Source organism: Rousettus aegyptiacus, unplaced genomic scaffold, assembly GCF_014176215.1.
Source record: "Rousettus aegyptiacus isolate mRouAeg1 unplaced genomic scaffold, mRouAeg1.p scaffold_m13_p_14, whole genome shotgun sequence".
Lineage (NCBI taxonomy): Eukaryota > Metazoa > Chordata > Mammalia > Chiroptera > Pteropodidae > Rousettus > Rousettus aegyptiacus.
In genome coordinates, this window is record NW_023416289.1 from 38,433,099 (window position 1) to 38,460,992 (window position 27,894).

A 27,894-nucleotide genomic window follows, 5' to 3' on the forward strand; every position below is an offset into this window, starting at 1 on the left:
CGATAAATCAAAAAACAATAATAAGGTTGACAAGGGTGTGGTGAGAGAGACCCTCATGTACAACTGGGGGGATTGCCAACTGGTACAGCCAACTGGTACAGCCACTAAGGAAAAAGTTTAAAGGTTCATCAAAAAATTAAAAATAGAATGGCCTTATGAACAATCCCACTTCTGGGTATTTATCGAAACAAAACCAAAATACTAATTCAAAAAGATATATGCACTCCTATGTTCAGTGCAGCTCTATTTACAATAACCAAGATATGGAAGCAAGCTGAGTGCTTATCAATAGAAAAATGGATAAAGAAATTATGAAACACATACACAATGAAATATTATGCAGCCATAAAAAAAAATTTTCTTACCATTTGCAATGACGAAGATGGACGAAAAGGGTACTGTACTAAGTGAAATAAGTCACACAGAGAAAGACAGATACCAAATGATTCCACTTATATGTGAAATTTAAGGAATAAAATGAAAAAGCGAAATGAAAACAGATTTATAGATACAGAGAACAAACTGGTGACGGCCAGATGGAATAAGGGTTGGGGCGGCTGGGTAAAAACGGTGAAGGGATTAAGAAGTACAAATTGGCTGTTACAAAATAGTCATGGGGATGTGAAGTACAACACAGGGAACACAGTCAATAATATTGTAATGACTATGTATAGTGCTGGGTGGGTACCAGAATAATTGGGGGAATCATTTTGTAAATTATATAAATGGCTAACGACCACGCTGTACACCTGAAACGAATATAAGATAATATTGAATCTCAACTCTAATTGAAAAATAAAAATTTTTAAAAAATCACCTAGTATAAATATAATTTTGAACTGTGAATGTGTACCCATGAAGAGTAAGCATTTTGAATCACTGCCATGTGTTCTATGGCAAGAAAATGTCACAGAAAATACATTAGAATCATTCATAAAAGACATTAAGAATTTAAAGAAATAAAACTGAGACATTTATTAGGTTATCAATCTATTTCTGCTATTCTTACACAAAATGTGTAGGCTGTAAACCATCCACGGTGAAAAAATCCTTCCTTTCTTAACAAAGGAACGATGAGAAAGTTGTAAAATATGCAGCGATCACAAGAATCCATAATCTATAAAATAAACGGCTGCAATTAAAGCATACCTAGATTAAGAGCTATATTGAAGAAAGCAGAAGAAAAATCTAAAGATGACTTTTGCCTAAAGCAGACGTAAATGGAGAAACCAAACATTTTCCCAAATATACAGTGGCTAATAATTCTATAACTCATCTCTTACTAAAGAATTACGTTAAAGCATTTTGAATTTAAAAGCACAAAGTCCACACAGATCTAATCGAAAAGTAAAAACATAAGATACGACCCCAGGAAGCTTTGCACTAAGTAGGACAGAATTATAAAATGAAACCAGCAGGAAATAAGGCAACAGAGGCGCCTTTACTTCATGGTGGACATTGTTCTGTGCTCCTCTACAGCATTAGCATGTTTAAGAATTCCATAAGGTAACTGGATACATTAACTGTTCTAACACCGAGACTTAAAATTACTGATGTCATTTCATACAAAGCAAAAGGACACTGTGAAGTGAAACAATTAGATTCCTCATTTAAGGGAGGTGCACTGTGCTGTGATGACATTTCTGAGTCTACCTTGTAGGGTCAAGTTTGAAGCCTCCACAGGATGAGAATTCATATAGCAGAACATAAAACATCTGTAGCCAGTGTTCCTGCGATATCTGAACCAAACTCCGCTATCTCAACAACGCCCTTCACACACAACTTACATGAGGCAAAAACAGAACTTCAAAGATTGTTAACAGAATTCTTCAGCAACGTGCACAAACTTTCCCAGGCCCCAAGAACAATGAAGAGTAGCCAGACCACGCCGGCCCTCACAGTCCAAGGGCAGGACTTTGGCTCTCAATGCACATGTGATAGAAGATTACTGGGGTAGGACAGTCCTTAGAGCAGGAGTCCTCTACCCCTGGACCACAAACCACATCCGTGGCCTGTTAGAAACCAGGCCGCACAGCTGTAGGTGAGCTGAGGGCAAGTGACCAAAGCTTCCCAGTGCTAGCATCACCGCCTCAGCTCCACCTCAGATCATCAGGTGTTAGATTCTCATAGGAGCACTGGTCCCTGGTGCCAAAAAGGTTGGGGACCAAGTGCACGGTCAGTGCCAGAGAGGAGCCGTCCCTCTGTGGTGGCATCAGAAGCTAACCTCGCCCTCTAAAAACTCATTTCCACTGACGCAGAGCCCCCTCAACCACACATTAAAGTCTGGCTTCCTCAGTGACCTTTGGCCCTCTCCCCTGTATCACCTACCTGGGTGGACAGATATTGTCTTTTTTCTCTTCAAATCCCAGGGCTCCTTCATTTGTTTTATATAGGCAACAAGCTCTGGTTTAAAAACAGCAAGACCTGTTTATTAGGAAAAGAAACATGAGTCTTGGTGGAGATTCTCCAATCTCTAATCCAATATTGTACTCAAGTGAAAAGAGAGAACTATGTAGATTAGAATATTCTAGAAATGATTTCCCAAAATATTGTTTCTGACAGCACCTTTACTATACTAGACAACACTTAAAGTTTTCACATCCTGAGTTTCACTTCCAAGTACATCATCAAGCCTTTTTTTCTAAACCAGCAAACTCCAATTTGTTCCTTGAGAGCAGGGACCTGAAACTGTCATACAAAGCTGAAGCTCCCTGGAGACCCTGTAATAATGAAGGAAACAAAACTCTGTTGCTGAAGCAGAAATTCTGTAACGAAGTCGACCTCACCCAGGAAGACCAGGTTCTTGTAGTTCTTCAACATCACATCCATGTACAATTCCTGCTGAGCTGAGTCCAGGCATTCCCACTCCTCCTGAGAGAATTCTATGGCCACATCCGTGAATGTCAATAGTCTCTGAAATAAAAGACATATTTACCAAGTGGCCATAGGCAGAGTTCATAATGTGACCCAATATGAAAACGGAGTTCAGAGAACCAGTTTGACCTAGGAGAGTATCCTGAATTATCCAATGAGATCACTACTGACACAGTAATACTCTCTGGTATATTTTCTAACTCTCTGAAAAGAGGACGACATATGATCTTATAAAACGACTGTAGAGACTCCACTTTTCTGAGAGATAAATTTTAAAAATTAAGACATTAGCATTATAGGTATATACATTTTGAGTGTTATATCTGTATCACAGAGAAAAAAGGCTGTATGTAGCTTAGAGGGAAAAGTCATGGTGAGTTAACATTTGTGTGCAGCAACAAACTGGAGATTTCGTAAAAATGCAGATTCCGATTCCAGAGTGGTGGGGTGGGGTGTGATTTTCCACATTTTTAACAATCTCACCTTTAAATTCTGAGGCCAATTACTCTGGTACATGTACCACAATTCTGAATGTCACAGAGGAAGAAAACAGAAGATTCACACGGGCCTTTGAACTGAAAGAGTTGAACGGAATTTACAGGTCTCAAGGAATAGTAAGCATAGCAACCACAATCTTTTTAAAAAATGTATTGCGGTCATGATGGCTGCGTAGGAAAGCACTGTACTCCACCAATGAGCACATCGAAATTACAAAGAAACTACAGAAAAATCATCATTGAATACTTCTTGAAGACTGTCTGAACAGAAGTCCCACAACTAAAGATATAAAGAATGAGCCACCTCGAGACTGGTAGTAGGATAGATGCAAAACGGTCTAGTCTAACATCCACAAGTGGCAGTAAGAATCAAGAGGTATATCTTGGAGTAGAGGTCCACTCCGAGGAGCGAGAGGCCCCAGCCCCACACCAGAAACCCCAGCCCACGTTTCTAGTACCAGGCTAGGAAAACCAGCGGGGACTGCAGCTAGATGAGATGGAGGGCTGCTGGAGTCCCAGATGCTCCCCTCAAAAGGTCAGTGCTTGGACTGAGTGAGAGACTCACTAGCTCTGAGCATCAGCGCTGGTGCAAGAGCCTGGAAAGCACCACAGACATACAGGGAGGAGTTGAATCGTCTGGCTTCAAGTGAGGGTAGCAGGGCAGCTGACAGGTGCCACTGTCCCTTTGTTGAGTCCTTCCCTCAAAGAGCAGGCAAGTGGTCACCATTAATCCTATGTTGAGTCCACCATAGTTCCTTTATGGAGGCCCCTTCCCCCTCGCCCCCACCCCGCCACCGCCACAATCCACACAGCCTGAAGGGCTGGGCAGACAAAGTCTGAGTTACCATCAACCTGGCTAATGCAGTATTTCCTGCCCTGGTGATTCCCTGAGACCCTGCCCCACTCGACTTGTTGGCCCACCCAAGTCACTGACAGAGGCTTTTGCACAGAACCAGCGTGTGACAGCTCCACACCCCAAAAGCCCCACAACCAACACATCACGACCAGCTTCAAAAAACACCCAAGCACCACCCTACCACCTCCACAAACAACACACCCAAAAGACAGACTCAGCAGACACCAGAACCCTGCTAAAGTGAATACTATTCCATGAGGTCGCCATGTACAACAGCTCATCCAGTGTAGTGAGGGCCAACCCTCACAGCCAATCAGCGTGAGGGTCCATCCCTTGCACTGATGTGCCAACAGCAATCAAGGCTGAACTACAACAGGAAGGCACACGCAACCCAAACAAGGGACATGCCAGGAGCACCAGAGTCAGGTGATCAGGGAGACTACGTCAGTGTTCCCCAAAGGACACCTACTACGAAAGGCCACTCTACAACCGGGAGGTATACCAGATCTACCAAATACACAGAAACAAATACAGAAAGTCATCCAAAATGAAGAAACAAACAATATGTCCCAAATGAAATAACAGAAACCTCCAGAAAAATACCTGAACAAATAGAGACAAGCAATCTACTAGATGCAGAGTTCAAAACAATGGTTATAAGAACACTCAGTTTCCTTAGGAGAGGAGTAGACGAACTCAGTGAGAACTTTAACAAAGAGACAGAAAACATAAAAATGGCGACGAAAACATTTAAAATAAGCCGGTTAGAAATGAAGACTACAATAACACTAAAACGAAGACTACATCAGAAGGAATCAACAGTAGATGAGATGAAGAAGATCACCGAATCCACAACTTGGAAAACAGGGAGTGGAAAACACCAAACGGGGTCAGCAAAAAGAAAAAACAATCCAAAAATATGAGGCGAGTTTAAGGCAGCAGTCCCCAACCTTTCTGGCACCAGGGACCAGGGCTCCCATGAGAATCTGATGCTTGATGACCTGAGGTAGAGCCAAGGGGGGGAGGAGCTGCGAATACAGATGATGCTACACTCACTCGTCCACCAATCACCTCCTGATGTATGGCTCAGATCCAAATAGGCCACAGAATGGTACCGGTCCATGGCCCAGCGGTTATGGATCCCTGGTTTAAGTGTACCAACATCTGCATCATTAGGGTGCCAGAAATAAAAGAGAACAAGGAACTGAAAACCTATTTGAAGAAATGATGACAGAAAACTGCCCTAACCTGGCAGAGGAAATAGACATACAAGTCTAGAAAGTGCAGAGTCCCAAACAAGATGAACCCAAAGAGGCCCACACCAAGACACATCATAATTAAAAGGCCAAAGGTTAAAAACAAAGAGAGACTCTGAAAAGCAGCAAGAGATAAGCAATTAGTTACCTACAAGTAAGCTCCCATAATACTGTTTCAGTTGATTACTCAACAGAAACTTTGCAGGCCAGAAAGGATTGGCAAGAAATGTTCAACATGATGAAAAGGACCTGTAACCAAGTTCGCTCTACGCAGCAAGGCTATCATTTAGAATTGAAGGACAGATAAAAAACTTCCCAGACAAGAAAAAACTAAAGGAGTTCATCACCACCGAGTCAGTATTACAAGAAATGTTAAAAGGACAAGAAGGAGAAAGAAAGAGGAAGAAGAAGAAATAGAAGAAAAGAGAATATAAAAAAAGGCAATAATTACATATCTATAAATAATACTATAATTGTCAATTAATTAAATGCTCTAATAAAAAAACACAGGGTGACTGAATGGAGAAAGAACACACTACCCTTACTTAAGCTGCCTACAAGAAATTCACTTCACATCAAAAGACACAAACAGGCTGAAAGGAAAGTAATAGAAAAAAACATATTTCATGCAAATGTAAACAAAGAAAAAGCTGAGGAAGCAATATTTATATCAGACAAAACAAACTTTAAAACAAAGGCTGCAACAAGAGACAAAGCAGAACGCAGCAATTCCACTTCTGGTAACTTATCCGAAGAAACCAAAAACACTCATTTGAAGAGACATATGAGACCCTATGTTCACTGCAACATTATTTACAATAGCCAAGATATAGACACAATCTAATTGTCCATCAGCAGACGACAGGTAAAAAAGCCATGGTACATATCTACAATGAAATATACTCAGCCCTAAAAAAGATTGATATCTTATCATTTGAAACAGCATGGACGGACCTAGAGGACATTATGCTAAGTAAAATGATCAGGACAGAAAAAAACAAATACCGTATGATCTCACTTATATGTGGAATCTAAAAAACAAAATACACAAACAGAAACAAATGCACAGGACACAGAGAACAAACCAGTGATTGCCAGATGGTGGCTGAGCCAATGAATGAAAAAGGTGAAGGGATTAAGAAGTAAAAATTGGTAGCTACAAATCGTCATGGAGATATAAAGTATAGCATAGGGAATATACTTAATATTGTAATAACTGTATGGTGCAAGGTAGGTACTCAATTCATCAGGGTGATCACTTAGTAAGTTACAGAAATCTTTATTCACTATGTTGTACGCCTAAAATAAGTAAAATATTATATGTCAACTGTAATTTAAAAATAAAATGTTATTTTAAAAAAGAAATTAAAATATATGCTAGATATTGTTCTAACAGTTCTCATATGTTAATTCATTATACACATAGGTGATGAGAATAAAATTATTATTATTCTTTTTTCTTTTGTGAAACATCCAGTATATGGTACAGCCTGGTTTTACTCCAAACTTTTTAGAATTTTTCAAAACAACACAGACCAATACAGAGACAACCTTCATGAATGTCCATAGCAGTTTCTGTAACTAAGAAGAGAAACAAGAAGGAAAAAAAATGCTAACATTTATGCACAGTCAAAAATGGGAACTATGTACATATTAAATGTCATGCAGAGGACATGGCTCCATAATGTAGCAGTTAGCATGTCTGCTTTACAAGCAGCAGGTCCTGGGTTCACGCCCCAATGGAGCCACAATCCACAGTCTACGGCCATGCCACCCTGAACAAGCCTGATGTCTGATCTCAGAAGCTAAGCAGGGTCGGGCCTGGTTAGTACTTGGATGGGAGACCACCTAGGAAGACGAGGTGCTATAGGCATAAATAATAATAAATACAAATGATAAGTTATTTAAATAAATGTCACACAGAAACTGTCACGAGTAATATCAACATTATTTTCAACTGTGGTAGTCTCAAAAATCTCTTTGTAGATAAACTCACCAGGGCGATGAACACATGCAATGATCTAAGTTCAAGCTATTGTTTCTTAGTCTTTTATGTCTTTCAAATTTTTTCCTTATCCTTTGTGCCGAGCACTATTTTAGAAATTTAACACAGTTGAACATCCATTAATAATAATTCTTGTAAATGTTCTGCAAATACAAAGGAGCAGTAAAGAAGAGTACGTCTGTGACATGGCTGGGGAATATAATGAAAACTTACAGGTCCCACGCCTGATTAAAGCGCCAATTTCCAAAGGCCCGCGTCCACAGTAAAACAAAAGTGAGAGCCTTCATTTTGCAAAGTAACTACAAACAAAGAAAAACTAAGAAGGAAAGGAAGTTTCAGGATGAAATGTGACGGTTTATGCTTTTTACTCAACAGATCCAAGACCCTTATTAGTGAGAAAAAATATATAAACTTTATTGTGAAGAGAGCCCCTGAACCAAGTGAAAATCAAGTGTAATGGAAGTGACATTAGCTGACTGAAGCATCATCTCCGCTAACATCAGTTTTACACACATTTCAATCCACACATAACCTCCCATATTCTGTAAATCTAACAGTGCAAGTAAATAGTTCTTTCTTGCCAACGTACTGAGCAAGTCTCTTCTAATTATTCTTTCAGAACTTTCTGAGTTATTCTGATTGTCATCCTGCTTAAATGCATTTTCTCCACCCTGTTCTACGGAGCTGATGTTGCATCCAGATGAATCTATAACCTACATTTCCCTTCTTCACCGATTTCCTAGCATCTGACCTCATCCAACAGGAATCTTAGGTATCAATGCCTCCTTCCCACGTTGATCTGTCACAAAGAAATGTTTCAATAGTTGAAGGTGTAGGGGTTCAGAAAGACACACCCCAAGATGTGACTCAATGGTAGGTAGATTATTTTGAACTAAAGGCAACCCAGACCCTGTGGGCTCAAGAGAAACTTCTGTTTCCCTCGCCCTCTCTACAGTCTGGAAGAATTTAAATCAGGAGGAGCCTGGCCCATGCTCAGTTAAGAGCAGAAATGGCTGTTTACCCATCTACATGATTACTCAGCACAGGCCCTCCCTGCAACGACCTACTGAAGCCCCGGTGCATCACCTCATCCCAGGCTCAGAAAGTCTCATCTACCCATACATATGAATGTGATCAATTTGGATGTTTTTTCTTGCTAATCTCTCTCAAGTCTATCTGATCATTAGATTAGCTGAAAGAACCTTGAAGGTAGAGGAAAGTTTCTTCCTCCCCACGAAAAGTCAAAAATTCACAGCGAGAATTCTTTGTGTGCTGTTAGGAAGCCTGGATGGAAAGAATGGAGAGAGGGCTTGTAATGGCTGGAAAATGACTGCTAAAACTTTATTACTTACAGGAAAATTACTGCTTGGCTATGTCCGTGGCAACACAGGCTGTCACCCATAGCAACATAACATTCTAACAACAAGCTTTCTGCTTCTGTAACCCCGCTTACGCACCTGACCTGTGAGTTGACAGGTAGTGAACAGAAGACAGCCCTTTGTGTTTAGGCAGAATGAAGAATGGGATTTGGGGCTTAAAAACCCTGTACCTCTACATTTTGGGGCTGCTTAATTTGGGGTCTGCGTACCCTGGCAGACCCGGCTGGCTGAATAAAGAGTGTGTTTCCTATAACTCACTGAGCTCTGGTGGTCCGCTTGCCTTTCGGGGGCTGGCGGCTAAAACAGTCTCTGGGACCAAAGAGAAAAGTACTCTACAGGGCTGACCTTGACAATCATAAGAAGAAAAGGAATAAAAAACAAGCACTTAAAGACAACCTCGCTAAAGAGGATCATCAGAAATCCAGAGTTAAAGGTTTCCAACCTCTGACCTGGATTACCTGTGAAGCAGCCATTGTGTGTCGTCCTCCCGCTCTGGGCTGTTTTCTCAGGCGATGTCTGCTTCCACCACACTCACAGGCAGAAGGACCTTGAACTGCTGAAAAGGCCACCCTCTCCAGTCCTTTGTCACAGGAAAGATTCAGGAACAACGAGCTCCTACATGAAGACCCAAATGTGAGTTTTCTTCCTGTCTCCACCCGCTCCGCCCCCTTCCCCGCCACCACATGCCCAAATTCCTCCACAGCAAGAATGTGGGCTGCTCTCTGGCCCCTGGCAATCCCAACAGAGCACCTAGCTAATCCTTCCCCACCCCCACCCCCACAGTCTGCCCTCAACGTGTCCTCCAGCCCGCCACACCCTGGCCTCACCTCAGAATCACCTGGAACACCTGTTAAAACAATGACACTCCCCCCAGACCAGATGACCAACTCTGTGGGGGAGGGTGCAGGTGATGTTAGTTCTTAAAACCCCTCTTGTGATCTAACAGGAAACCAGATGGGAACGATTTAGCTAAGAGTCTCCTCTGAAGCTTTAGCGTGCACACAGATCTTTTGGGGATCAGGGCCCCACTCTAAGTTACGATTCCGCAGGTCTGCAGTGGGGCCCATGAAATGGCATCTGTAACTAATCCCCGGTGGTGCAGACGTTAGTCCCTCAGGCTGTTTTCAGTAGCTCCAGGCTAAGATGACAGATCCAGGACACCTGAGACCTCTGAGCAGTGTGAGGGGCTGGGAAAGGGCAGGCTCCCTGGGCGGATTCCATGGGGCGTGGCTGGCGTCAGGTAAGGCTCAGGTGAGGGGAGGGGGGAGAAGAAATGACAGGGCGGCACCAGCGCTGAGTGAGCCACCTGCCCTCAGAATTCTTCCCAAACTACCCTGAGTCCTGGGCTCCTCGCCCCCTTCCCTTCCCATGGGCCACACAGAATAAGAGGACAAGCCACTGCCTGATCCTCTGCCCCCAGGTGAGTGGAGTCTCCATCCCCAGGAGACCAGCAGCAAGGTGTTTACATCACAGCTTTGATAAAAATGAACCAAAGGAGCAGTGGAGGACAGATCACAAGCTGTGATGGAAACCAGACAGAAGCCTTTGAAAATGATGCCATTCATGCATATTTGATAATACACAAAGGAAATCGTGATGTGTTAGTATTAAAGCAGATCACAACTGAATTCACAATCAAGGCTTTTTTCTTTGTTGCTTGTGTGTGTGTGCATGCGTGTGTGTGTGGAATTTTATGAACTGTGGTGACACAAGATGGATGTCCCCTGCCTCCACTTTAGGTACCTGTGTTTTCTTACATCTTTAAGGTACACTTTTTGAATGCATATTTATTTTTTAAATATTCTTTGAGTGGTTTGAATCATTTAACATCTTTGACGCTCCACACATGACTGTAATTTGAATTTTTAAGCCTGTTTTAAAAGTCATTCTAGGTTCACAGCAAAATTGAAAGAAAATCTTTCCAGAGCAAATGTTTCCCAAAGTAATCTTTCCAAAATACAATACAGCAAAACCTTTTTAACAGAATTTTTATGTACACTAATTAACTAGAGGGACCGTGGGGAGGTGGTATTCCTGGATCCCAGTAACCAACGGCATCATCTGAACAAAGACAGCCCCGATTTAGATGCCACCTGAGGCAAAGTAAGGGAGTGATGAACTCCCTGGCCCCTCTACCCTCTCCAGTCTCAGTTAGGACCTCCTTGTGCCTATACTTGTCCAAAGGAGAATAGGCTAGGGAATGTCCCTATGTCCATTGCAGAGCGGGTGACAGGCACACAATGGGTGTTGTAGTGGTTTGTTCCATGTGGATTGTGAGTTTATTTGCCCTTGTGTGAACTAGATTTGAATTATATAACGTGTGTAAAATGGCTCCACTAATGTTAAACCTTAGAAACGTGACCAACTTCTTTTGCCAAACTGAAACTGTTTACCTCAAGGGTGAAACTGTTTTGACCAACACTGATAACCAGACACCCACGCACCTGGCTGATAAGACACTGAAGACGTCACCGTTACACATAAAATCTCCAGGACTCTCTGCCTGAATCAGAGCACTCTCTCCTTCTCACAAGAGTGTGTTTCTCCGTCCCTTGATTTACTTCTTGGTCTAAGACTCTGCCCATCCAAACGAGAGGCCTCTTCACCGACTGACGGTTGATCGACCGGCAACCGAACCAGTATTGATACGGCGCCGCTCCTGCTCATCGTGTGTCTGTCTCAGCCAGCATCGCCGGGTGGTCTGCTAAGACTGAAAGCCATCAGAATGTGGTATGAATAAACCCTAGCATGCTTGCAATCTTATTCGTTTGTGTGTCTGCATCCTTACTTAGCTGTTGTCTCGCTGGGCTCTTCATATTTAAGTATATTAAGCAAAGTGCTGTCGCGGGTTCTGTCCCGCCCGCGGGACCGGTTATTTGGTGGGAGAACCGAGGAGAACCCAACCTAAAGAAAAGAGGGGTAACACGGACGAGAGAAAAGAGTGGAGGCAAGACAGTATTCTGATCAAGCCTCAAATTTTATTTTGCAAAGCAGCTATATTTATAAAGCAAAAACAAAGGGGGGCAAGCAAAAGGGACTTGTCACAATATAATTGGTCTTCAGCTGGTGCTATGGGGACAAGGGGCAGTGGAAGGAAAGAAGAGGAAAGGGGGTACTGGTCATGTACTGATCGGTCAAGCACAGGTGGTGTAAAACAAAGGAAGTTCTCAGAGTTCTCTGTACAAACATGTTGGTGTCACGGGCTGCTGAGCTGCTATTTGTCTTCTGTTCTTGTGAAGCCCAAGCCCAGCATGTTTTATCCTTAACCCTTAAGGGCCCGTTTAGGTTGTGGCGCCCCTAACATCTCCTCCCTTTCTGTTTTTAGAAAGGCGGGCCTTAACCGAGTGGGGGAACATTGACCTGGTTCCTCCCGTGGGCTATATACGCCCATCTATTGTTGGCTCTTGGTATCTTTTGGGGAGGAGAGGCAGAGCCGGTTTTAAATTGTGATTTGGATACCAACCTCTATGCAAACCAGGTATGTTCTCAGGGAAGGACAGAGGGGACCCTCTAGTGGGTCTTCCCTTGCAGTAGCTTTGCATCTGCACCCATCTCGATGCCCATACCTTCCCTTGGTCTATCAAAGGTGAAGGTAGACATTTCTCTGTCCCTTATGTCGTCCCCGTAGGGAGAGGGGTATTTACCACCAACCAAACCTGCTATACCAAGGTCGAGGTCCCTCTTGGGCCAAGGTGGAGAAATTTAGGGCTGCGCCGACTTCTTCCGAGGGCTCTGTCATTGTGATTTGTTGGTAGTATACCGTAGGCCCTTTTGACAGCGCAGAGTCAACCTGTCTTTTGATTAGATCTGTTATTCTCCTGAATGCCCAGGGGCCAAAAGTGAGTAATAAGAGCAAGCCTATGAAAGGTCCTAATAGACTAGGGAGCAGTGTTGAAAAGAGTGGGGAAGTGGAAAACCAATTTTTATACCAGGCTTCATCTTTTTCTCTCTGTTTCTGCCTGGCCTCTAGGCTTTTTCTGACTTTATCTATGCTGTCCTGGACAAGTGTAAAGAACAGCAATCCTAATCTGTGGGTAAGGGGAATATTAGAGTCAGTGCAGAGGAGGACGAGAAACAGGAGGAAGAGCAAAATTCCCGTGAGGAGGAGAGGGGCTGGAGACCATCCTCTGCAATGCTTCTCCGGAGGACGAGGCGGTTATCTGTAAGAGAACAGAGGGGAAGCGAGGTCTCAGGGCTGTGGATCCCTGGACGGATTATAGAGTTTCAGTAGTCGGTCAGGTAACCACCGGGCGTTTTGAGCCTGATTGTCATAGATGCAAGCGTGTCCCTTTCCCCAGATAAGGACGGGGTCAGGACCATTCCATTTTGATGTCAGAGGATCTTTCCACAGGGCTTGTGCATAAGAGTCTGCAGTAGTAGGGTGCCAAAATCGGTCGGCTGCAGACTTTCCATCATTGTCGAGTGTCAGAAAATTAAGGACAAAAAGGGCATGATTTAGCAAGGTCTTATTATTGTTGTGTGGGGGGTATAGGATACCTTTGGAGTGTTGAAGTTTTGTAAGCATATTCTTCAAAGTCTGGTGTGCTCTTTCAACAATGCCCTGGCCCTGGGGGTTGTACGGAATACCTGTAATATGTTTGATATTTAGTTGAGCACAAAATTGTTTAAAGGAAGTACTGGTGTAGCCTGGGCCGTTATCAGTCTTGAGAGTTTTAGGTAATGGTAGAAAGGCAAGGCATGAAATCATGTGACTGATAACATGTTTGGTGGCTTCTCCAGACTGTAGGGTTGCACAGAGAAAGCCACTGAAGGTATCTATAGAAACATGTATATATTTCAGTTTACCAAAAGGGCTGAAATGAGTAACATCCATTTGCCACAGTTCTCCAGGAGTAAGGCCGCGAGGATTGACGCCAAGATGGGGTTCAGGTAGTAGAGTAAGACACCCCTGACATTGGCGCACTATTTGGCGTGCCTGTTCCCTAGTAATGGAGAATAAAAGGCGAAGAGTCCGGGCATTTAGGTGGTGTATCTGATGAGCCTGTTGAGCTTGTTGAATGGGGTCAGTAGAAGATATAGCCATAACAAGGTTGGAAACTTCTCGAGAGGCTCTATCAACAAGATCATTGCCAGTACTTAGGGGGCCGGGGAGACCTGAGTGAGCACGGATGTGCCCTATAAAAAAGGGATGAGATCTGGCGAGGATGAGGTTTTGGAGTTTTGAGAATAAGGGGGAGGCATTAGTGGAGGGTCGAATAAAAGGGACGGTCTCCAGAAGGGGAACTGATTGACTTATATAAGCACTATCGGTGAACAAATTAAAAGGACTATTAGGGAGAGTCTTAAAGACTTGAACAACTGCAAAAAGTTCTACAAGCTGTGCGGACAAGTAGTCGGTCCTGATCTTAGTAAGCTGTCCATTAATACTAAAGGCAGCAATTCCTGAAGAGGAGCCATCTGTGAAAACAGAAGGGGCTTGTGGAATAGGACGGCTCTTGGTCAGGGAAGGGAAAACTACAGCTTGGTTTTTAAGGAATTGTATGAGTTTGTCAGCAGGGTAATGATTATCTATCTTTCCTTGAAATGAAATACAATTGACAGCCCATTCATCTGATGTTTGTAGTAGCCATTTGACCTGAGCTGCTTCATAGGGCACAACAATGATGTCAGGGTCTTTGTTAAAAAGCTTTAGGGAGCTTTCGCGCCCCATTTTAAGTATTTGTGCGATAAGAGAAGGGTAGACAGGGAGTATCTTAGAAGGAGTAGCTGGCAAATGAAGCCAATATAGGGGTTTGTTTTGCCACAGGACACCCGTAGGCGTGAATGTTGTGGGAAGAATTAGTAGCCACAGGGCACAGGCAGGGGAATAGTATGAGATGTTTTGATTTAAAATGGCTTTTTCAACTAAGTTTAAGGCCGAGGCTGCCTCAGGCGTCAGGGTGCGTGGAGAAGAGGGATCAGGATCTCCTCGAAGAATGTCAAAGAGGGGCTTTAAATCTCCGGTGGTCAACTTTAGATATGGGCGAAGCCAGTTGATATCACCTAACAGGCGTTGGAAATCATTGAGGGTCTGTAAAGAGTCTTTCCTTAATTCAACCTTTTGTGAAAGGACCTTAGTGGGGTGTAACTCGAAGCCTAGGAAGAGGAAAGGGGGCTGTAATTGAATCTTTTCTGGGGAGATCTGTAGTCCTAGATCTTGAAGGGCATCAACTAATTTATGGCTGGTATCACGCAAGATGGCAATATCAGAGCCTGCCAGGAGAATATCATCCATATAATGAACAATGTATAGGTCGGGATGTGTAAGGCGAAACGGATCAATGGCCTGGGCAACAAATTTTTGACAAAGGGTAGGACTGTTTGCCATGCCCTGAGGCAAAACCTTCCATTGAAATCTTGGGGAGGGTCCTATGCAGTTAACAACCGGGAGGCTAAAGGCGAAACGCTTTCTGTCCTCCGGATGTAAAGGGATACAGAAAAAACAGTCTTTTAGATCTATGACTATCTTGTGATATCCTGTAGGTATTGCAACGGGGGACGGCAGCCCTGGTTGGAGCGCCCCCATGGGAACCATGGTCTTATTGATTTCTCTGAGATCTTGAAGAAGTCTCCATTTACCCCCTTTCTTTTGTATAACAAAGATGGGAGTGTTCCAAGGGGAGGTAGATGGTTCAATGTGGCCAGCATCTAACTGTTCCTGCACTAACTGTGTGGCCGCTGAAAGTTTATGACGGGGCAAGGGCCATTGATCGATCCAGACAGGGTGGTTGCTCTTCCACGTGATTTTATCTGCCTGGAGTGCAGGGGGAGCAACGGCCCTCACGAAAAATTTTTGATGTCGTACCCTAAGCCTGTCCGTGGGGCCCTGTGCTCGGCCTCTATGGGAACGGTAATACCCTGATTATTTTTTCCAAGGCCCTTGCCCGGGATGAACCCTTGGTTTAGCATTTGATGAGTAACGGTAGCTGAAGGACTGAACATTAAAACTCCCATCTGGGTCAATATGTCGCGACCCCACAGATTTACGGGAAGCCCGGGGACAATAAAGGGGCGGACCTGACCAGTGTTTCCATCAGGGTCTTCCCAGGTGAGGAGTTGAGAGCTTTGAAAGGTGTTTTGAGAGTGTCCTATGCCTTGAAGATGAGTAAGAGAGGGCTGGCAAGGCCAGGAAGAAGGCCAGGAGGCCTTCGCAAGCACTGTAGAATCAGCGCCCGTGTCAAGGATGCCCTTGAATTCTTTGCCATTGATTTTGAGTGTGTGGTATGGGCGTTCCCGAGAAAGTTGCTGGATCCAGAAAATATCAGAGGAACCAGGCGTAGACGCCCCTCGGGAAGGCCCTAGGGAAGGATTAGATGTGTCGAGGGGTAGGGGCAGAGCCTGAGCAAGGCGTTGACCTTGGTGTATATAAAGTGGGCCTCTGGAGCTACTGGCTAATATCTTTATCTCCCCGGAATAATCACTGTCAACAATAGAGGGAAAAATGGTGATGCCCTGCAAGGTAGAGGAGGCCCTTCCAAGGATAAGAAAAAATGTTTTAGGAGGAGGGGGCCCAAAAACGCCTGTGGGGATCACCTGAGTCCCGCTATCGGGCTCTAATATGATGTCGGAGGAGGCACAGAGGTCCAGTCCTGCGCTTCCTGGGGTGGCCCTGTAAAGGGAATGGACTGATTTTGGGGAAAGGTGGGTAGGGGCTGAGTTTGTTTTATCTGGCTGTTCCCCGAGGCCCTGAGAAAAGGGATTGGCTGAGGGGCCCGGGGCTGGCCCCTCTGTCCGTTTCCCTGCTGGCGAGTGATGGGGTTACCGAGTATGTCGGTGGTGGAGCGGCAGTCTCTAGCCCAGTGTCGGCCCTTTTTGCAAATGGGGCAAGGTGTCGAGGGAGGAGAAGGTCCTTTATTATAAGGGCCCTGAACCCTGGGTTTGTCATGGGAACCGTGGCATTGACGGGCAAAGTGTCCTGGCTGACCGCATTTGAAACAATTTTTCTGTTGGCCAGGGTTGGCCTGGACTGCAGCACCAACCGCTAGATGAATGGCCTGAGATACCTTGGAAGTAAATGGATCAACGTCTCGGCACAAGCGAAGCATTTCATCGAGCGTCTTGTCCCGGGTCTTACCCCTGAGGACGGCTCGGCAGGAGGCGTTAGCATTTTCAAAAGCCAATTGTTTGACCAATCTATCATTAGCGGCGTCGCTTCCTAGAGCGCGCTCAGCAGCCTCTAGGAGGCGACTGACAAATTCACTGTAATCTTCCTGGGGACCTTGGATAACCTTGGTGAGTGGCGTGGTGGGTGTGCCAGAACTAGGAAGAGTCCTCCAGGCCCCGAGAGCGGCATTATGTGTCTGAGAGAGGAGTCCAATAGGGAGATTTTGTTGCCGCTCCTCAGTGGCATATGTCCCCTGACCAGTAAGTTTTTCAAAGGTCCAAGAATGAGAGCGGGGATTTTTAAGATTATTAGCGGCTATAGTCTGGCAGCGGTCACAGAAATCAGCCCGCCAAGTTAGATATTGGCCACGGGTGAGGACAGCCTGGACTATGCGGAGCCATTCACAAGGGAGAAGGTGTCCCCCTCGAGACAGTGTTTCGAGGACAGATAAGGTGTAAGGAGCATTAGGTCCATAAGTCCTGACAGCTGTATTTAGTTCTTTTAAGTTTTTGAACTGTAATTTATGGAACTCTTTACGCTCTGGGGCGGGGGGAGGGAGTTCGTCGTCACTGCTTTCTTCCTCATCATTATTGTTAGCAGTATCCTCTCCACCTTCAGGGGCATCAGGGGGATCAGCGGTGTTAGAGGTGGGAGATTCAGGTCGCTGGGATCGGGTGATGACAGGGAAAGTGAGGGTTTTTGGTTTGGGGTTTTTGGAAGGTTTTATAGGCAAGCGTTGGGCGGTAAGAACAGTCTCTTGTAAGGCAGCCTGAAGGGAGGCCAGTTTGCTCTCTATCTCGGCCATCTGTGCAGCAAGCTTATCTTTGGTTTGTGAAGCGTTATTGCCGTTGGAGGCGGGGAATGGCAGAACAGGCGCACAGAACTGTGGATTGTAGGGTGGGGGCCAAGTAGAAGGCCAATCTGGGTTACGATATCGTACGGCCTCATCTTCTAAGGTGGCGGCATCACCAGGATCTAAGGGGTCATTGAGTGGTCTTTTAGTCAATAAGGGATTGGTAAGAGGACCTTTAGGAGAAGGGGAATGTCCTGTGGGCAAAGAGGGGTATATGCCTTTAGTTGGAGAGGGATCGCTCATGTCTATAACGACTGAGGGACATCTAGAGGGGGGCTTTTCAGTGGGAAGAGAAGCAACGGATGCTGAGCGAGACAGCGGTTTAAGGCAGTACTCCGCTACTGACAAGAGTTGTCGTTTTTCGGGGTCATCGGAGGCGGTTTCTACAATGTCTCGAATTAGTCCCCAATAAGAGAAAGCAGAGACGGGGACGGCATCAGGACCTTCCTTTTGTAACTTATCGTTTAAATCTCTGCCTACCTTTTGCCATTTTTTTGGATGGATTTCAGGGCCATTTACTATGAACCAGGGACAGACTTCATCAATGAAGAGAAAAAATTTGACTAAATCTTTCTTTTTTACTCGGATTCCTCGCTCCTTGAATGAGCATTTTAAGTCTTTTATGAATTGTGCTTCTCTGGACAAGGTTTGTCCCATCTTTTTGTTTTATTTATCTAAAAAGAAAGAGGGATAGGAACTGAGGAAGTGAACATAGGTATCAAGACAAAAAGGAGGAGAAGGGAACTTAACTTCTCTCCCGCGTGGGCAGCCGGTTAGTACAATCCGCTAACACGGACCCCCTGGGGTGCGATGCCTACGGACGTCCCGCCGGCTGTGCCTTTGGGCATAGACAAGGCTCTTTTACAGAGGCGGCAGAGGAGGGATTATATCAGAGGTCTCGACGTGGGCAGTCGGTTGGTATAATCCGCCAACACGGCTCTCAAGAGGCGAATCGCAGACCTACCGCTCTCTCCAGGGCGGAGGGAGAGGTCTACGACCGGGATGCCCTCTGAGTGGACGACTTCTGCCTTAAAGTCGACTGACACACTGTATTTTCCCAACTCAGAAAAAGCAGCCTCTAACCTCAGGGGTGGACGGCTTGTGCCAAGAAGCGGGCTAGAGAGAAAAGTCCCAAATCCTTTGAAAAAAAGGAAAAGACAAGAGGACCTAAAGAAGACAGAGGGAGTTTATGCTCAACTCTTTTCTCCGTTTAAAATTTGTTACTTATGATCCTAGCAGTCCGTGCTGAAACTAAACTAAGGCGGATGAACACTCACCGAAGACGGCGATCTCCGGTGAGCCGAAGACGAGGACCTTCCATGAGCGGTGAAAGGCAGTCTTCCCTGAAAAACTTCTTCTCTGAAAAACTTCTCCTTAACGAGCCGCGGCCTCTGTTATTTCGTAGTCCGCCTGGGTAAGGGTTCTGCACTCGGGCCCCACGTTGGGCGCCACCTGTCCCGCCCGCGGGACCGGTTATTTGGTGGGAGAACCGAGGAGAACCCAACCTAAAGAAAAGAGGGGTAACACGGACGAGAGAAAAGAGTGGAGGCAAGACAGTATTCTGATCAAGCCTCAAATTTTATTTTGCAAAGCAGCTATATTTATAAAGCAAAAACAAAGGGGGGCAAGCAAAAGGGACTTGTCACAATATAATTGGTCTTCAGCTGGTGCTATGGGGACAAGGGGCAGTGGAAGGAAAGAAGAGGAAAGGGGGTACTGGTCATGTACTGATCGGTCAAGCACAGGTGGTGTAAAACAAAGGAAGTTCTCAGAGTTCTCTGTACAAACATGTTGGTGTCACGGGCTGCTGAGCTGCTATTTGTCTTCTGTTCTTGTGAAGCCCAAGCCCAGCATGTTTTATCCTTAACCCTTAAGGGCCCGTTTAGGTTGTGGCGCCCCTAACAGGGTTCGAACGGGCTCAAGGGCCTTAAGGAACAAGCGAAGCCACCTGTGCATAAGTCCAAAAAAGAGCTTGACTTGGACACCGGGTCAGACAAATTACATGCAAATGAGAGGCAGAGATTCTGAGATAGAAAAGCCACTGCCCGTTTGCCCTGCCAGGTGGGCAACTCAGACAGGGTGGACACCGACCCATAAGAACTCTCTCCAGTACGGTCCATCTCTGTCCCACGGGGCAGAGTCACACATTCTTTGTCCTGGTAAGTCCTGGGACTACGTTACTTCCCACCACTCTGAACTCACGGTCTGCTTCAGGTGGCCTCTTGCCCTAGATTCTCAGTTTCCACCAACATGCTCGAGGTTCTGCTTCTTCCTCTGCCATGAAATGACAAGTGAGAGCTCCCCAAAGGGTTGAACCGCGAGGGTTACACTGACAGTGAAATGAAGTACACTTTTATGAAATCACTTCTTTCAGAAATAAAATCACTATCCCGAGAGAGACGTGCGCCGCCACATTCACTGCAGCATTACTGACAATGGCCCACCCATGGATACGACCTGATATCTCTCGCCTGGTGAATAAAGAAATGGGATATGTGCATATGTGTGAGTGTGTACGCACACACACCAACAAACACTGGAATACTATTCAGCAATGAAAGGAAAGGCTTCTGTTTGCAACAAAAATGGACCTTGAGGGCATTATGCTACATGAAATAAGTCACACGGAAAAAGGTATACTATATGACATATGTGAAATCTAAAACAACCAACTCAGAAACAAATATCTGATTTGTGATACCCTGACGGGGGTGGGCGATGTGCGGGGGGAGGTGCAGGGGTCAAATGGATGACAGGCGTCAAAAGGTACAAACTTCCAGTTGTAAGATAAATAAGTGCCAGGGTTGTAATGTACTATGCGACGACTGTACTTAACAATACTGTACTTTATTCCCACTTAGCCTTGGTTTTTCTTTCCATGGCTTTCGTTATATGCCCTTAAACCGAGGTCTGAAAATGTTAAATGAAATATCTGAGAAACAATTTAAAGATGTTTTAAGAGATGAGACTACATTCACATAACTTTAATTACTATATATTGGTATAATCGCTCTATTAGCCGTTATTGTTCCTTTCTTACTGCACCTGATTTAGAAATTAAATTTTATGACACATGTGTAAGTATAGGGAGAGAATAGTATATACAGGCTTGATTACTATCTGCAGTTTCAGGCATCCACTGGGGGTCCTGGAACATATTCCCTGCTGGTAAGGGGGAACTACCGTATTGTCTATTTCAAAGTTGCTAAGAGACTAGATTTTAAAAGCTCTCATCACAAGGAAAGATACTGTAACTACACGAGGCAAGAGATGTTAACTAAATATAAGGTGGCAATCATTTCACAATACACAGATGTCAAATCATTGTCATATACCTTAAACTTACTCCATGTTCTATGTCAATATCATCTCTATTAAAATGAGAAAAGAACTAGTTTAAACCCCAGTGTAATTTAAACATAAAAAGCTCAAAAAAATAAGTAAAAAATAAATGGTTGCTTCCTTCAGGTAATTTCATAAAGCCAAGGAGAAATTAAATTTAAAAGACTAAGTGTACATTTCATCTCTCCAGAATAGAACCATTAACCAAGGGCGCCCTTTACTCAGTGGCTCCTCCCCTGACAAAAGAGAGGAAGCTGCCTGGGATCTGGAACACCTCGTTTTCACCAAAGGACAACTGACAAGTACATTTATCTATAAAAATAAGAGCCGGATTTTAAATTTTAATCAGTAAGTAACCAATAATGAGTTAAATTAATTTATGGTAAACGTACTTTCCCAGTAATGCGTGATTGCCTTCTTTCCTCTAAGTATTTTGAAATGAAAATTTTTGGCATTTATAAAATTAAGTAAAATGCATTTCTAAGTCTCCTTGAAACAACTTCAAAATTTGCCAACATTTCCCCAGTCTTATATCATCTGTTTCAAGATTCCCCCTTTGGGTAGGGCAGGGGACAGAGCAAAACACTTCCATGGATATTCTAGAAGCTTGTCAAAATATGAGGTTGTTCATTAATCATATATTTTTGGTATGCCTTAAAAACTCACCTCATAAATAATCCGAGATTTAAAGTCACCAAAAACTTCTACACTATTACGCAAAATTAATTTTAAATACTTAGTATCATCCAATGGCCCACTCAAATCCACATTCTCCAAATGACCCACGAACATATTTTTATTGCGGTTCTCACCACTGTTCTAGTGCGGTAAGGACACGTAACATGAGGTCCACCCTTCCACTGGACCTTTCAGTGCGCGATACAACCATGTTTACTGCGGGCACAGTGCTGCCCCGCAGGTCTCTACAGCTCATTTCCTCGCGTAGAATCAAAGTTTGTACCTCCCAAACAGCAGCCCCCAGCTCCCATGCCCCGGGCTCTGGCAGCACCATTCTAATCTCTGTTCCTGTGAGTCTGACTATATCGTTGAGGGTCTGAAACTGGATTTATACAAGGTTTACACATTAAACTTATTATGACCCATAAGCTTAAAAATCCGTAAATATAACAGTCATATTATGAAATTTAAAGGGAGAAGATATGGTCAAATTAATACAGAGGAGCTCTGACATGTGACCGTGTCGAACAAACATAATTATTATGAAAGGAACTGAAAAACAAATACTGGAACACTGCAGATTCACTACAATAAAACCTGACAGGAACCATGGATCTTCGCGGTGAAATTTATCCTTTTAAGTGCGGATAAACAGATCAACAGACCCAAGTCGTTATTTCTCAATAACATTGTTCTGGCCTTTTTCACCCAGAAAAGGTGAAGGGATTGAGGACCAAATGGCAGTTACAAAATAGTCCTAGGGATGTGAAGTACAGCCTAGAAAAAATAGTCAATAATACTGTAATAACTATTTATGATGTCGATGGTTACCAGACTTAACGGTGGACCATTCCGTAAGTTACAGAAAAGTCTAACCACTATTCTGTTCACCGAAACAGATATAATATTGAATGTCAACTCTACTGGAATCAAATTTAAAAAAAAAAACAAAAAACAAAACAAAAAAAACACTGTTCTGGTTGACATAACCAGGGTTCTGGGGAAAAATTAGCACACTCTCCCACTGCGCACATCTGTGCGCCCAGACTTCCCGTCCTAATAAGGACTCCAGTCATACTGCAGTGGGGCCCCCCTTCAACACCTGATTTTAACGTGACTGCCTCTTTAAAGATGCTATTCCACGTGAGGTCGCATTCTAAGGCACTGGTGAGGACCTCAACGTATGACTTTTGAGGGACACCCATTAAAAATGTGTGTGACCATGTGTGTGTGCAGTTTCATCGCACGCGTAGCTTTGTGTAAGCACGACCACAAGCGAGACACTTGATCCCATCCTAACTACTCCCATCTCTAATCCCTGACAACCACTAATCTGTTCTGTATAACAGTGTAATTGAATTTAATTTTAATAATTTTATCCTTTTAAATAATCAATCATTTAATCCACAATCTGAGTTTTACTCAATATCCTTTATTTAACTCAATATATTTTAACCCAAAATGGCACCAGTTCAACAGACTCAATATCTTAAAAATTATTTAGTGAAGTATTCCACATCTTTTCCCCCGACAGTGCATCTCAAGACAGACCAGTGAGTTTACAACTTCAACAGTCACACGGGGCGAGTGGCGGCCATATTGGATGGGCCAGCAGTAATGGATGAACACGAAATTTTACTGGAATATGAGGAGAGACTATGCCCTGAGAAAAACCTGACCTTGTCAGTTTATTAAGGTTTTCTGTGGCCAGGTCTATAATCAACATGGTTTTAGGAAAAATCACAATTTTTTTTTTGGTAATAACACCTTATTGTGGTGTTGTTATTCAGTCTTTCTGTCCTTGTCATACTTACCTATCTACTGGACCTGACAAGGTCCAAGAGGAATATTTTAAAAAGCTCTCACTATAAGTATATTTTTCTCAATTTCTTCCTTCATTTCCAATCATTTTGTAATTTACATTGAGTTTCGTGTCATCTCCATTTACATGTATAACCATTCATTTACACAACCAAAACTTATTAACCATTTCCTGACACCTGGCACTGGAGACACATTACCAACAAGAGCAAATCTGCACAGGTGGGGTCAACACGCTAATCAGGAGAGACATAAACATGTAAACAAATAACAAAAGAAATCCAAGTGTTTAAAGCCCTATGTAGGGAAAACTGAAACAGGGTGATGGAATGTGTTCGGAGCTGAAGGGCTGGAAAGTCACTGAAAGCTGGGAACGAGGGAACAGCTGGCACAAAGGCCCCGAGGCAGAAACCTGCCAGCATGGCTGAGGACAGTGAGGTGGCCCCTGTGCCTGGAGCTGAGCCAGCGAGGAAGAGAGGACAGCAGCCCACCCGAGGCCACGCAGACAGCAGCACCAGGCAGGCCATGTCTTTCCTTCCCTGCCCCAGCTCTTCTCAGTAGTCCGCACACTACTCACTCCCCCAGACTCCTCCACCCCGCTGTGCCCAAGGAGTGCAGGGGTCTTGGGGACCACAACCCTGACAGCCACTCAGACCCCCCTGCTGCTCCTCCTGCTGCTGGAGGCTGCCTGGTCAAAGACAAGGAGGACGACGCCCTACCCTGAGGTGTGGGGGAGGGCAGAGGAGGGTGAACAGAGACCCGAGCGGCCGACTCTGTGGGGCTGCAGTTGCCTCACTTCAGGTCCCCGGGACGTGCCACCCATGTGGCTCGTGGAGCCCTGACTCGTCACGGTGAGTCCTTCACCAAACCGAGAACCCTGGACTTTGTTAGAAAGAGGGGTGACATGGGGAGCCGTGGGAGGGCTGTGAACAGGGCTGCGGTGGGTCAGATTTGGAGGCAGGAAGACCCCTCTGGGGCCATGAGGGGGACAGACTAGAAGTGAGACACTGAAGGCAAAAGAGGAAGCTGGGTGAGAGGACGAGGGCTGAGCCACGCTGGGACCACAGGGATGGAGGGGACGGGCAGCGTCACACAGAGGTCAGGGAACAAAGGGACAGGGCTGGGGACTGATAGGTTTGGGGAATTAGCAGGAAGGTGGTGCAGAGGAACATGGGTCTGACTGAGTGACTGGGTGGACAGCAGGGAACGCTGGGAAGGAGGGAGACTAGGGAAAGACAATGAGTCCGTTGGGGACCTGTGGGTGTGAGGGGTCCCAGGGGAATTATTTGGATGCAGAAATCTGCAAGCCAGGACCGAGTGGCCTTCTAGAGCCTGGGGAGGGGACCCCTTTGCAAAGCCCTCCAAGTGTACAAAAGCTCAGGGTACTCTAGTAACTCCAGTCAGCCTGCCGTGGGTGGGGTTTTGAAAAGTGCCACAGTAAAATCTAGGCCTCAAATGCCAAGCAAGAGAGCTGGGACTTCCGGCCCAGGGCAACAGCAAACCAAGGGAGGCCTGTGAGGGAGCAGAGAACCTGGGAACAGGTGTGGAGGCAGGAGGCAGGTGGTTCCGACAGAGGATGCCTGAGGGAGGCCCCAGTGGGTTCCTGACCGGCCCAGAGGGATCTCACAAGAAACATTTTGCAAGGATCACTTGCACTTATAATGCCTCAGTGACACAGGCCCTCTGCTGAAGCTTTCTACAAATGCACTCCATTGAGAAGCTGGCACCATTATTACCCCATTTCTGAGGCTGAAACCAAGGCACAGAGAAGTCAATAATTTCCCAAAAGCCACACAGCTCATGACTGACAGAGCCTTCCAGTTCTAGCATCTGTGCCTTTCACTCTTCTGTCTCAGTGTCCCTAACTGTATAAAGATGCTAAGAATAGTCCTTCTACCACAGAGCTGTCTGTCACCAGGTCAAATGAGGAGACACCAGTATTTCCTTCCTCTTTTCCAGGGAAGCATAAAATGATAAACACAGCCTCTGGTGAAACTTTGAAAAAGGGTCAGCTATGGAGCTATGCTCATCAAATTACTTCACCATGGATAGCTGGGCTCTGTGGGGACAAAGTTTCACCTTGATCCAGACCATGCTTCAACATTTTCAGAGAACGGACGAGAGAGAGTGACTTGAGGGGAACATCTACCTTGTAGCTCAGTTCACTAATTCAAGAAATCACAGAGGGGAGAACAAAGCTGCTGAATACTAGACTGACCCACTAAACTAGGTCCTGAGTGTTGATCCCAGATGTCCTGACCAAGCGCACACTGACACGGCCTCACGTTATTTACTAAGCGCCAAGGGATGTTTCAAAGTTAAAAAAAGAAAAAAGACTACCTTATATTTAGAAAAGAATGACAGAACTGGTTATGAGATGTCATCAAAGCTTATTTCACAAGTTAATCATGACAAAATAGCAGAAATGCAACACACTAAGAGATATCTCAATAAACTTTTTAAAAAAAACATTTAAATGGAAGAGGCACAAGGAAAAAAGTAAGTCCCCTCCCCCGCCCCACAAAAAAAGAATCTTTTAGTATTCCTTGGAAAAACATCATGTAGTGACAGACTCAGTCATTCCTTGTCCCAGTTCACCTCCCTCTTGCCATCCTAGGAAATGAGAAGGGACCCATGACTGACTGAGACAAGTCTCTCCCCTCCGGCTGAATAAGGCTGCAGATGGAAGCCATCTGGTCATGCAAACAATTGTAAAATGCACGAGCCTTACAACCCGGAGTTTTGCAATTGTCATTCTCATCTGCATAACTGAAACAATTCAGCAAATTTTAAATTAAACAGATTTTAAAGCCACAAGTCCATTGATCACAATTTAATCATCCACATCCCATCAATTCACCACTCATCCAGATCTGGGTTCCCCTTCTTCCTCCACTACTATGTATTTCTTTCTACCAGTCTATGTCTCATTCTTCTTTTTCCATTATTTTCCTTGCCTGCATTTCCCTACCCATCTCCCCTTTTTCTCCATTTCTCTACTCTTTTCCTATCCCTTTTCTCGTGAAACTCTTTGAAACCATTTCACTTCCAGTTGCACTTTCTCCCTAACTTTTCTGCCAATATATCTCCATGTACTTCTGCTTCTTTCTGCCTCTATTCCTGGGTCCCCTCGGCTCCCCGTTACACTCTTGCCTTTCCTCTTACGCACCCCCAGCTGGCTAAGCTCAGTGCTGTTCCTTTCTCTGCTCTGGCATCACTACCCCCCGCCCCCTCCCGTTCCTGCACTAGGCTCTCCTAAACGCTTTCTCTCCTGACCACTCTGTCTTTAGTGCTTTGTCCTTTGTTGCCCTGACTCCTGCTACCAAGGCCCCCTCTCCCTTTTTGCTTCCCTCCATCTCTCTGGAGTTCGTCTCTTTCCTCTATATTTCTCTATTTTCTTTCTTCTCGTGGTGCTTTCCAGACTTCCTCTTTCACTTTCTCTTTACAAGTCCCGCCCACATCCCCCTTTTGCCGTCTCCTTGGCCTCCCTTCACTGATCTTTTGCCTTCTCACTTGTCCGTTTCTCTTTCATTCTCCGTCTCTTCCTCGTGATCGCCCTCACACCCTTGTTCTGCCTCTTTCCCGGCCTCCCCTTCGCAGTCACTGCTTCCATAAAGCCGCTCCCCCCGTGGGGGAGGTGATCCGTACTTGTGGCACCCGGTGGTCTTCCCTCCTAAATCCCACGGACAGAAACGTGTGCTCTTCCTGGGCGTCGTGCCTCATGTTAAATATGGGGCTGGGTAGGCTCAGGACGGGGTCGGGGGCGGCCATCTGCAGAACCCCAGTCTAGGGGGGAATTCGGGCCTGCATGGGCCGAAGCTGAGGGATGGGACGCAAAGGGTTTGGAATCACCTCCCAAGACTTTAAATGGCGGCCCATGGGGAAAGGGCTGGCCAGTAAAGATTTACGCAGGAAAACGCAGCAGGTGGAGTCTAAGGGCCTACAAGCGGAAAGACCCCAGGGAACCCTCCTCAGAAACAGTTCAACCAGCAATGAACGCGGACTCCACGCCGCAGCGGAGCCGTCGGGTTTGGGGACTTCTCACCCGGACACCGAGACTCACTGCTTCAGGAGGCGCGGGTGCCGGGATTTCACCCCGGTAGCAATCTCCAGGCCTCACCTGTAGGACTGTGGACTGAGACCCGCGAGTTTAAACCAGAAAGACCGACGGTCGGCTTTAGAGGATCCGGGCGTCTGCGAGAAACTGCGCGCGCGCGTTTCCCGGAAAA

The 27,894-nt window shown here is 45.1% G+C and overlaps 1 protein-coding gene and 1 pseudogene across 2 annotated transcripts; one reads left to right on the forward strand and one right to left on the reverse strand.

Moving 5' to 3' along the window:
- Window positions 1–1,045: 1,045 nt before the first annotated feature.
- LOC107506671 (putative zinc finger protein 727) lies at window positions 1,046–27,857 on the reverse strand. Of its 2 annotated transcripts, XM_036231605.1 has the most exons (5): window positions 27,786–27,853; window positions 11,312–11,577; window positions 9,326–9,482; window positions 2,787–2,913; window positions 1,046–2,424 (listed from the first exon to the last, which is right to left on the reverse strand). In XM_036231605.1, exons 2-5 carry the CDS (start codon window positions 11,347–11,349, stop codon window positions 2,321–2,323), a joined length of 426 nt encoding a protein of 141 aa, XP_036087498.1. In that variant the 5' UTR covers window positions 11,350–11,577; window positions 27,786–27,853; the 3' UTR covers window positions 1,046–2,320. The 2 variants fall into 2 exon arrangements, with proteins under 2 accessions (XP_036087498.1, XP_036087499.1); XM_036231606.1 differs by lacking the exon at window positions 11,312–11,577 and having other exon boundaries at window positions 27,786–27,857.
- On the forward strand, window positions 7,241–7,356 carry LOC118611755 (annotated as a pseudogene).
- Window positions 27,858–27,894: the final 37 nt, after the last annotated feature.